The 12532-nt window shown below is 38.6% G+C and overlaps 1 protein-coding gene across 2 annotated transcripts in view; it reads right to left on the bottom strand.

Moving 5' to 3' along the window:
• Positions 1–12532, bottom strand: part of prkcaa (protein kinase C, alpha, a) — a 171678-nt gene that overhangs the window by 65038 nt on the left and 94108 nt on the right. For both annotated transcript variants that reach the window (XM_083933149.1, XM_083933150.1), the window contains exons 6-7: positions 1179–1335; positions 725–859 (exon numbers count right to left, since the gene is read on the bottom strand). In XM_083933149.1, coding sequence (XP_083789275.1) covers positions 725–859; positions 1179–1335 — 292 coding nt within the window. The remainder of the gene's footprint in view (positions 1–724; positions 860–1178; positions 1336–12532) is intronic.

Genomic DNA, 12532 nt, shown 5'->3' with positions numbered 1-12532 from the left:
CAAAGTCCCAAATTTGACCATGTGTGTGCATCCAAGGGTGCTGTGTTCCTGGGAACCTGCGGTGTAAGCTGTGTGCGTGTTTGATTGGATACAAAGAGGCAAAGGAGATCGGCTATATACACTGTTAATGCTACTGTGAATTAGTTGAGGTGCATTCAAAATAACTTGAAATGACCTGACAGAAACATTGAGATTATTCGAAAACTTAATAATATAATAGTACTTCAAATTAAAGGTCCCATATTATACCCATTTTCAGGTTGACACTACATTATTTTTCACTACGTTTTAGCGCCTGTCTCTCTAAGTCTTCCTCCCGAAAAAGCCAGGTCTGCTCTCTTTGGTCAGCATTTCCGGGTCTTCTGCGCGACATTACAATTTTATGGAAGTCCTGACAGCACGCTTAAAAGGCACACTTTCCAGATACAGGCTGTGTGCATTTCTCTGTGGATTGAGCATTTTGATACTTTTACAGTACTTATATAGCACCTTGACCTGCTAAATAGTCAACAAACGACATGTGAAACAACAATGTTTGGTGGAATACAATGAACTGTTATTATTTAACATTTTTTTTAAATAATCAAACCTCTATGAAACCCTTAAATGTTTAATAAAATACTTCATAGCAGGGAAGTGAGTCAGTTACACTGCTGCTGGGTTTCAGACTAGAAACTTTCAAACAACACATGAGGGTCGAAAACAACATGGAAGTGAGCTTTACCAGCCACAGACTGGAGCCTTCATGAGCTCTGATACGCCGAAGGAAAGGGCCCCCATGAAGTCATTCCTCGTGGTCCGGTCCCAGTCCCACACCTCCACTGACAGCCTGCGGTCCTTATCTGTAGGCTTCAGCTTGCTATACAACACAGAGAAGATACAGATTGTCAAGTTTTGCGTTCAAAGGAAATATGTGTTATGATATGAAAATACTGAACGCTATTGTAGCAATGGTGATTGCTTAAAAAAGCAAAATATAAAATTTTCAATAACAACACTTATTCTTTGAAAATTATTTGAAGGGCTTTTATTGCTTTTATTATTATCAAAGGAGCTGAATGACAGGAGAGAGAAGGATGACGAACAGCAATGGCAGATTCAAACATTTTTAACGTAGTGCTGACATGTGTCAGTCTAGTGTAGTCTCAGGTAGAGCAGAGGGGGCGACAGGTACTCACAAATTAAAAGTCTCGTTCCATCTGGGGTTGAGGTTGGAGCGGATGGTTTTGGTCTTCTGCTTGGTCTCATTTTTGGGGTCTGGTATAAGCTTGAGCTTCACATATGGATCAGACAGTCCATTGGGGTCCATGGGGATCAGGTTTTTGCCTTCAGTCACTGATGGGGAGATAAAGAATAGGGAGAAATAGGGAGTTAAAAAAATTAAGTACATAGAATCTTCTGTACCGATATTGTTCATTGGATTTTCTTGATATAATACAATATAGATGGTAAATCAATAAAGCACTTTAATTTATATGAAATAACACATAACAAAGCCTATAGGTGTATACGCTGGTGGGAATAACATACTTGACCAATAAAGAGTACTGAGTATTTTCTCTTTTTATTATGAATTTTGGTCCAAAATGAACATAACATGCAAGAATCCGAATGAAAAGTGTCCAAATGACATAAATATGGCCGCTCGTTTTTTGACAAGGCGATAGAAACAATATAGAATATATATATATATATATATATATATATATATATATATATATATATATATATATATATATATATGCCATAGACACTTATATATTGTTTTGATGATATATATATATATAATCATATCTCCGGGCCTTATAAGATAATAACAATAATATAACAATAATATATAAGATGATAATAATCGGACTGCACGGTGATGTAATCGTTAGCACTGTCGCCTCACAGCGAGAAGGTTCCAGGTTCACATCCCGGCCTGGGCCTTTCTGTGAGTTTGCATGTTCTCCAAGTGTCTGCGTCGGTTTCCTCCAGGTTCTCTGGCTTCCTCCCACAATCCAAAGACATGCACGTGTTAGGTTAATTGATGACTCTACAAAATTGCCCCTAGCTGTGAATGGTTGTCTGTCTCTCTTCGTCTCTATGTGCCCTGCGATGTCCAGGGTGAACCCCGCCTCACGCCCGATGTCAGCTGGGATAGGCTCCAGCCACCCCGAGTGGTTGAAGATGAATGAATGATGAATGAATAATAATAATAATAACATAGGATGTAAATGAGTGTAAGTGACACTGAAAAAGCAAAGTTTGCACCACTGAGTTTCCTGAAATGTGGTGAAGTCCTAGTCCTAGTTATATTCAGCACACCTCAAAAACAAGTCACCATGCTAACATAATACCTGATGGATTCATTGGCCTAGTTTCAACAGCTAAATTATCCCTTTGTCTTCATTCATATTCTTTGTGGTTTCTAAAACACAACTTGTATTGAGAAAGAAAAAATGATGTTTTCTTTTAAACAAACAGCAAATGACATCAGTAGAATAAATCGCGTGTTTGCGTGTAAGTGTTCAATATCTAATGGCATGTCACAGCCTATGAGGATTATATATGGTGTCGAGCCATAAAGGGAGTAAATGCAGGAAGTGTTATGATAAGAACAGGGACTCAAAATTGCAGGCTGTGACATGCTTAAGCGGGCAGAGGCTCTCGTCTCATCCTCCTGTATTTAGGTGTTCAGTAAACAAGGGCACATCAGGGACATTAGCACTCTATTAGCCCTGAGCACTGCCAGACCTCACACACACACACACACACACACACACACACACACACACACACACACACACACACACACACACACACACACACACACACACACACACACACACACACACACACACACACACACACACACACACACACACACACACACACACACACACACACACACACACACACACACACACACACACACACACACACACACACACACACACACACACACACACACACACACCCCTGAGACGTACACATGACGTTACACTGACAGATTGTGTTTATCCACACAACACATCCTCAAAGGAAAAGCTTGGATAAACCTCGGCCCCTGAAGGCCCCAGAAGCCTCTGCATGTGGTCCTGCCAGTCACACTACAATGGGGGACTGAGTAGCGAAGATGCTAAATAAATTCTGTCCTGGAGAGGACGGCACTAAGACAGTTTGTTAAGACTGCATGAGAGAACGGCTAATCCCAACATCTTAGCCGGAACCCTCTGAATTGAGGTGCAGTATTGATAGGATTAAGAGGGATAGTTGAACAAGATCAATGAGGGATTGTCACCACTGAGTTAACAAAGCAACTGATGCAAAGGCCAAAGAGAACAACAAATACAGTATGATTCTCTTTCTCATAGGACGCCATAAAAGTTATACTGTACAATAGTTTATATAATGATGCAGTAGAATTTTATTATTTGAGCCACTAATAAAACTCTCCATGAAAAACCATACAACCAAATACTAGGTTGTGTATCAAAATAATTATTATTTATGACAACTCTCAACAGACTGACAAGATGCTTGTGAGCTGATTTTAAAACCTATAGAACAGAAGAAAGTGGTAGTGGAAATCCAGCGTTGAGTCAGATTACTTTGAAATATATCGTAGTCAGCTACTGAATACAAATTAGTTTAGTTTAGTTAATTTCTGTAATTAGTATAACGTTATCCTTTTCATTACAAAAGAAAATGTAAACTTTAACGAAAAGTTTTGGATTACTTCGAAATCAAACCTTGCAGCTTTTTTTCTCATTAACATGTAATGTTAATCCACCTTTCCACCTTTGTGGAACATATCCAACGTGTGGATGCTGCTTCTCTGTTTAAGCATTTGTTGCTGCTGTTTTTTAATCAGAAGCCACATAGAGGAATTTTCTCTTGTAACACAAAAGGAGCACATACTCAAAATGTTCACCTTCCATGTTTGATGTCAATCAAAAAGGTCGCCATTACAAAAACTGGCAGCTTACTTTGATATACAGTAGAACATATTTTACATTTAGAATCTATATCATGAAGAAAAGACAGCTACCAAGCGAACACTGACAGCTTATGACATAACAAATTAATTTTTGGGCATGGTGAAAAAGTTGTGACATGTTATATGTTATTCTAAATTATATTTTTTATAATATGCAGTAATTAGTATCTTCACTCATTCCCCCCCCCCAAGAGAGCAAGGCCCCCCCACTTTGAAAATCACTGGTACGTATGTTAGATTTAAGTGAGTGTGTTTTCAATTGTTACTTCTTTAACTTCTAACGCTTGCACTGTAAAGGTCATGTTTTGGATATGTCCTGCACCGGCCCTTTGTATGCAAATTATAAAACAACCTCCACACCTGGGTCAGTGGTCAAGCTCAATGAAATGTAAGTAGTATGAATAATAAATTATTATTATTTCGATTAATCATCCTGTCCAGGAAGTTCAAAGTCAAAAAATACAAATTGAATACATTTACTTCAACAAAACAGTTTTACTATGAGTCTGAACAGTGTAGATGAGATGACAAACTATTTTTTTACAGTTTTCTTTTATATTTAGGTTTTCAGTTGTTTTTTTAAAGAAAATCAACAAAAAGTTTCCAGCAAGAGTGTGCAAGAGTTTGACGTCAAGCGTCAGACGTCAGTTAAGCTTGGAGGAATACGAATCCCTTTGCAATTCCAGTGTATTACTAGTTCTGAACTGAAACCAGTTCTTGTTTACCATCCCTAGTCAAATGCTGTACGGATAAAAAATATAATTGACTTGACTTGACGATCTTGTACATTCTTTATTGCTGACTTTATACTTCTTTACATGTCTTACTGTGTGGAATTGCAGGGTCCACCTTAAAAATTACTATTCATCCAATAGTCTTAAAACAAAAAAGAGCCATATATATATATATATATATATATATATACTCTGTATATCATACAGCTGGTTACTATAATCCCAAATCCACTATTTATAAAAACTAATTAAACACAATTAATGATTTGGTCTTTAATAAACAATGCAAATAATGATCAGAGCTAAAACAAAGTCATTGCCATCATACAACTGTGAATGATTTTTAATATATTATTTTCTATTTCTGGAGGGTAGCTCAAATTCATAAGAATGTAAGGTAGGCGTAAGCGTCTCTGCCTGCGACTTTTCAGTCATATGCTGGAGTGGGATAATAAGGACTTGGAAGGGGATAGAACATAACATAAAACGTAGGTTTAAAAAATAAGTCAGTACCCTTAATACTAAGGTGAGTGTGTAGTCTTCATTTTAGGATTCCTCTCACCATAGGATAAGAGACCATTAACTTAATATCTCTTAATGTGACAGCAAACTGTACTTCCTGTCATAACCAGTAGGGGGCATTTTAGACTATTTAATAAACTTGGCTGGCACATCGCTTTCCTTCCACATAACCTTATAGCACATACACCAAACAAGATGTGTGTGTAGTTGTAATTCCTTTCAGCTGTACTGCAGAGAAATTATATCTGAAAATTCCTGGTTAAAGGTCAAATCATCTTTGTTAAATGTAAAACCTGTATTTGCACCGTAGTCAAAATAGTATATCTATCTTAGAGTGCAAATTGCATAATTCTTCAGTTTATCTGTGTGCAAGTGAGTTTAGAAACACATGCATTAAGCAACAAGACACAAACACCAGGACAATGGAATCAGGGGTGTGTGTGTGTGTGTGTGTAGGGGGCTGTAACATGGTTGCTTGGATACAAGTCTTCAGAACTATCTTGGCTCGCATTTAAACAGCAGTTCAAGTTCACATAGTTTCTACAAAAGGCAACCGCAACTCTGTTCTATCCAGCCATGCTCTGACTAAAACTAACCAGTAAAAGGAAAAAGAAATCTGAGCAAAGCTGAACACTCACCCAACATTATGTCATTTTATGATGGCTTATTATTTTATGATCAGCTTTGTGTAATAAAATTCAGACACAGACAATTTTTACTGAGCTTTCTGAACTTATAGAGGCTAATCAGCACATATAATTTCACTCCAGAATCCTCATTAAATCTGCTCCCAGTCTGTATCACATCTACTGCAAACTAAATAAAGTTTGACTTATTTTTGTTAAAAAAAAAAACAACCAACAGTCACATATAAGATAAGAACTTCAACATCTCTCTCTCTCTCTCTGATATGTGTTGCTCATATATGGACTGTTACACCATTGACAAGGCTCATTATCATGCAGACTGAAATTACTTTAGTGCTGCTCTTGCACAAATTGCCTTGTAGTTGTTTCTTGGCTTGCAGAAAAACAAACTGGGCAGGAATATGAATCTGTTTGCATTTTTCCATTTTAAAGAAGGCCAGCAGACAATACAGCACTTCTGTCATTTTTGAAAACAAACAAACAAACGAAGAAGAACTACAGACTATCTTTAATGGGATCACAGCAGCTTCAAAGCCAAGTCACACCAGGGGCTTAAAGTCGGGGGGCAATGACCCCTTCCCTACCCCCCTAATGCTGGCACCCTTGCTCTGACCACACCCATCTTTGAACTTATCCTTCATTTTGATCTTAACCACAGAACTATAGAGTTGTGTAACTGTATCTTGCACAGTTGCAACCCTTATCGCGGCGTCAAAATCTGGCAGCAGACAGACATATAAACACCTAGCAAAATACTAAAAACCACCCCCGTGGTAGTCCCTGCTACAGTAGCAGTTTCCAGGACTACATTTTGCCTTGACCACACGTACACACGTACACACACACACACACACACACACACACACACACACACACACACACACACACACACACACACACACACACACACACACACACACACACACACACACACACACACACACACACACACACACACACACACACACACACACACACACACACACACACACACACACACACACACACACACAAAAACAACACCAGCATCACTGTCACGGCTGGTGAAGAAAGGCCAAGCTAGATGGAAAAAAAAACAGCATTCAACACGCTGAGAAGAAGGAGCCGTGGCAGGACAGCGACGACAGACTCGGAATACCAATGGCATGACTTGTGAGTGTCTGGCAGCAGAATACACACAGCAACAAAGTTCAGCTGTTCTATGAGCTCCACAGAGGCGCAGAAAGAAGAAGATAATGTGACTCTTACTATGATGGAGATAAACTAGAAAAGATAGTTCATTCCAAGATGGGAAGGACTCTGTGTGTCATGACATCAGGAGTAATCACACAGGTTTACTACTGTCAGAGAGGGTTGACATTTTCATTTCTTGAGGGTTTCTTCTCCATATGCTCTTACTGTATATACTTCAACATCTGTTCATTACTGTATGTATCAGTCAACAACATATGTTACAAGAAAACGTGTGTGTGTCAGTGTGTGTGTGTGTGTGTGTGTGTGTGTATTTTTAGGTTGGTGAAGGTAGAAATGAAGCAAATGGATTGCAAATTCAGTTTGTTAGGGGGGGAAATATTTTTAGCGAGAATTAAATGCGAAAGTTGATGCCAAAATGCAGGATATCAGGTCTTTCAATCTAAAACAAATGAACCATAACATTGAAATACTTGTTCTTGTATGTGCAATCAAAACCAATATGATTTTAGGAGTCAATTTTCAATGGTTTACTTTACTGTTTAGGAGCTGTGTTCCTGCACTGTAGGAGCTGTTAAGAGTGCATCTGTGTGTCGGTACTGTTGTGTTTTTCATTACCAAAATATATGTTCATGGTACACAGTGATACCATAACCAAGCATCTAAATTGCAGGGATCCCTAGCTTCTTTCAACAGTGTGAAAACAGACACACAGACACACAAAGCCTTGTCTTCAACTGACACCAGATGACCTTACATCAAAAATGAGGCCGGCCATGTTTGTTTTTCACCTCCCTGTGTAAACACGGTGTATATAATTGAAACCACCAGACTCGCTCTCCACCCTCTCAGAGTAACTCTGTGCTCCTTTAAAAGCCTGCTACTTAAAAACTGCTCCAAAAGACAGTATGTTGATCTCCAAGACTGTTAGCGTTTTATTGTAATATTACGTCAGTTATGCTGTGGAGTGACCAGCATTCCTCTAGTTATAAAACATGGAGGGCATATGAGTTTTAATGTGAATAGTCCACACACTAGAGAGCTGAGTGATGGAATCACAGCAAAATGCATTCATTTCTTTAAAATAAGAAGTATAATGTGGCTTGAAATTGAACTGTACTAGGGTATATATATTAAATGCATTACATATTTTGTTTTAATCATAATATCTAATTATGCTTACAGTACGGTGTGGATAGATAATATCTTAACTACAAGCACACAGATCCAAGGAGCTCACTAAAGAACATTGAGACAGGACGCACTGCTGTCCCAGTGGCCAACTCCCTGCAGTGGAAAAGTGCTGGCGCTGGTACCAACACAAATGCTGTCAGCTGTGCCATCTTAACTCATGGGGGATGGGGGAAATGTAATAGCAGGAGTTTAAGGACATTTTCTCTTGGCAAGAAACGGTTGGCTTTTCTCTACAATGACTCAGACACTACTAGAAATGGAAATGACTGCAAGAAAAGGCTGAAGAGTGGCAGTAAGTCAGCAGCAATCACAGCATTGGGCAGTGATTATCAATAAGCAACCCGCAGGCTGCATCCCTACCTCAACTCAGCCTAATAGTAAGTTTTCCTTGGATTCAGGGAGCCAACATTGAAGGACAGGATATAATTTTTATATGAATGATTGGCTGACAGAATGAGAAACAGATCGGTTACATGGAAGTAATAAAGATAGGAAAAACTGACTCTGTACATCTGCACGTAGCACATAAAACACTGTATTGATCAGGGATTTAAAGAATTACTGAATTAATTAAATAAAGTGGGAAAACTGTGACGTTTTATTAATAAAGACTAAGGAGGGTAGGAAAGATGTGTAGAACTACTGAGCAAAAGTTAAGATCTGAGACATGACTCTGCCTACAGTGAGCACCCTAAAATAGCCTTAAAATGAGTGAGATGAGTGAAAAGAGATACAAGGGTTGAAGGTAGGGACAAACACATGCAACTATAACATTGCTATGCAGGATGTTATAGGCCTACACAGGATGTGCTGTAACACCTTATTAAGCTTTTGTGACGCATTTGTCACGGAATATTGTGGAATTGCCTCATTCTGTTCATCTACATTTCCTAGAATACTGTTCAACAACCCAGATAGCTAAAGTAGTAAAATAAGGCAATATCACAGGAAAGGGAAGGATTCAGCAGAACAACCTAAAAGTTGTATATTGCTTTTAGACAACAGTTCTACAAGCACCATTTATTAGTTAACTGTAAAAAGCATCAACATATATTTTTTGCTTGTTTATTTAACCATTTATTTGGCTCCACCAACACAAATAGCTCTGCAGCTGGACTGGAACTTGACTGTTGCCAAGCAACACAAACATTTTCCCGGCGCATTAGTTTGCTACTTTGTGTAAGCTAGGTCTACACGTCACCTCAGGCCAGTTATTTTGTATCATGTCCATTTATCTGTATGTTTCCACCTGTTGTGCAACCAGTTAAAAAAGAGTCACTTTGGTGGCATGTGTGATTCTGACAATAACAGCTTGATCAGACAGTAGTGTGTAACATAACTTCTCCATCGTTTTTTGCTCGCATTTAGCGCAGACTTTTTAATAGACCAAATGATGATGCTTGTATTATATATTATGAGCGTTGGCTTAATTTTTTAGGCTTATGTCCTTCGTCTTGACCTCTTCTGACAACCATTCATTATTTAACACATGTTATTTCAGGAAATATGTTCATCTTTGCGAGGCAAAGTTTGTTACAGTCCAATAAGACAGACAGGCTAAAAACTCTTCATGTATTTAATGGCTATTATAACACTTATAACTTACAAATTACTTGGTCAGCTGTTGTATAATAACGTATGATGTTGTTAGTTTATCCAAATAAAAAAGTAAATATGCATAGAGAATGAAGCACCATTTCAGATACTTGTTGCATACTTTCTTCCTGTGTGTCTGTCGACACCAAAAGTTACCATTTATTTTTCATATAGGTATTTTTCTTCCAAAGTAGCAGCCCTGTTAATATATATTTCTGATGTTACACTTTCTGGCCGGTTATCTACATTAACTATAATACATCAAATTGGCACCAAAATAGACTCACAAATGCAGGGTACTGCATCAGCCAGGAGCTGTTAACAGTGTTTAGGGTGGATTTGGAATTTTTACTGCAAAAGGCCGCTACACCTCCAGAAGTTTCAAAAGTAAAATGTAGCTTCCCTGATCCACCCACAACTATTTCTACTCTGAGCAGTAATCTGACCTCCACACACCTACACGGCACCTACATATAAAACACATAGCAAATAACACATATAAACAGAAGGAGACTCATTTGGACATTAATGCAAGAGGAAAAATCGGATGAATAGGTTAAAGCAGAGTGAAGTGAGTGCATAGGGCTTGTTAAATTAGTCTTTTCTCCAGAACTGGGTGAGTCAACCAGGGAATAAAAACGGAAATGTAATTATTACCACTGTCTCTCACACACTCCCAAAGGACCTGCATGCGGCAAGGGTGCATGCACACACATGCACACATTGATGAGGATAAGAAGGAATAAAATAATATGGCGCGAAATGACAGAAATGGCCTGTCCAAAGTGGACTCTGGAGTCAGTGAACAATAGAGTTGCTGAATCCAACAGGAGGGTGGCTTCCTCAGCACCAACTGACACAGAGGAGCTGTGTGTCAGAAGGAATGAGAGGCGTAGGGCAAGGCTGGTGGGCTACGTCTGTCCTTTAGAGACAGAACATGTTTTGTCTATCAGCACCTCCCCTCCCTTTCACTGTTACTGACAAAAAACACATTCACAACTCTTGTTTTGTAGAAATGGCATAAATAATCTCTGTTTCTGTGTAACTCAATTTTTTCTTGAGTCATCTCTCTGCAATTTCTACCTAGGAAGTTTGTCTTTAAGTAAGTCTCTACCTCAAGGTCCGTTCTTTAAACTTGATCCAACCTAAACATAGAGACTAGAATTGTTTTTGTACCACGCCTTAAATACGTTTAATTATGCTGTAAAAAACGGCCTGGTTAATATGAGAGTCAATGAGAAATTGCTCTATTATGAAACCTGTCCACCACCATTCGGTGAACTGCAAATTTTGGCACTTCCGTATTGGATAAACCAAGAAGTCGCTGTGGTGGGGGCTTGGTGTACACTGTGGGTTGGTGTGGGGATTTTGCGCTCATCATTTTTTTCTCTCTAGATTTAAAGGCACAATGTTACATTGATTATTCTGGATATTCAAAGTCTATCCAAATGTCATATAGTACATTTGTAGTAGCTTTGCTGGGATTGAAGGCATTCAAACATTCCCATTAAAAAGTCTGCAGGTGTGACAAAAGGAGAAAAAATGATTGTTTCATGTCAAACACAGTGAGAGGAACTGAGTTACTAACCTGAATCTGGACAGCAAATGTTCATGAAAATATGAAAAACGTTTTTGTGGACAAGATAAATAAACAACCTAGATTAGAGCTAGAGCGCAGGACTTTTTCATATAAATTCAAGCCCTTGCCAAACAAGTTTACACAATGCTGATTTATGCTCTCTGTATTTCTCAGTATACCGGAGTTGTGGTGTCTATGGTGGCACCGGCACACAGTAAGGATGCCGATTCAGTTTATTTGTATTTGGAACAAGTACATTAAAAGTCTATGCTATAACAAGAGCAGTACACAAAGCGCCATCAACCAACCTTGCTCCCAGTTCTTCACAGTCTAGCTGCTTATTCTGGCTCTCTGAATGGTTTCACAACGTCAGTTTATCTGTTTTACCCAATATCTTGACAGGCTGAAAGGGGGGAGAGACCACAGTGACAAAGCTTTATTATGAACCCCATTGCTTTTCTTAATCAAGTTAATAGCATTTGTGTTATAACTGTCTCTGCCAGAGGGGGGAGACAAAAGCTCCACACTCCAGTTTTATGGAGAAAGGGCTTCTTGAAAGAATATTTGAGCATACTCTGTGTGTGTGTGTGTGTGTGTGTGTGTGTGTGTGTGTGTGTGTGTGTGTGTGTGTGTGTGTGTGTGTGTGTGTGTGTGTGTGCATGTGTGTGTGCGTGTGCGTGCGTGCATTTGTGTACATAAAGAAGTATTGGCCAATAACCACACTGAAATATACAAATAAGCTGACCACATTCCAGAGACCAGGCCAGATGTGATGTAGCAGTTTTCTCTTGAACCTCATTTGAACCTACTTTCTTTGGATTTAGGAAGAGAACAAAAAACATCCCCACTAGAAGGTAAATAAAATAGGTTTCATTGTAACTCAAGCATTTATTTCTCAGCAGACTCAGATGGCTCACAGCTTCACCTTTGTTTCAGAGCAAGAATTATAAACAGTGTTGGGCAAGTTACAAAAATAGCCAAAATAAATTACTAATTACTTGTTTCACATTGAAAAACATATTTTACATTACTTATTAATTATTCATTATTATTAATATTCCTCTGTGTTCAACACATGTATACA

This window comes from Echiichthys vipera, assembly GCF_963691815.1.
Source record: "Echiichthys vipera genome assembly, chromosome: 2".
Classification (NCBI taxonomy): domain Eukaryota; kingdom Metazoa; phylum Chordata; class Actinopteri; order Perciformes; family Trachinidae; genus Echiichthys; species Echiichthys vipera.
Note: the sequence above shows the minus strand (reverse complement) of the source record. Positions and strands in the feature narration are given on the sequence as shown.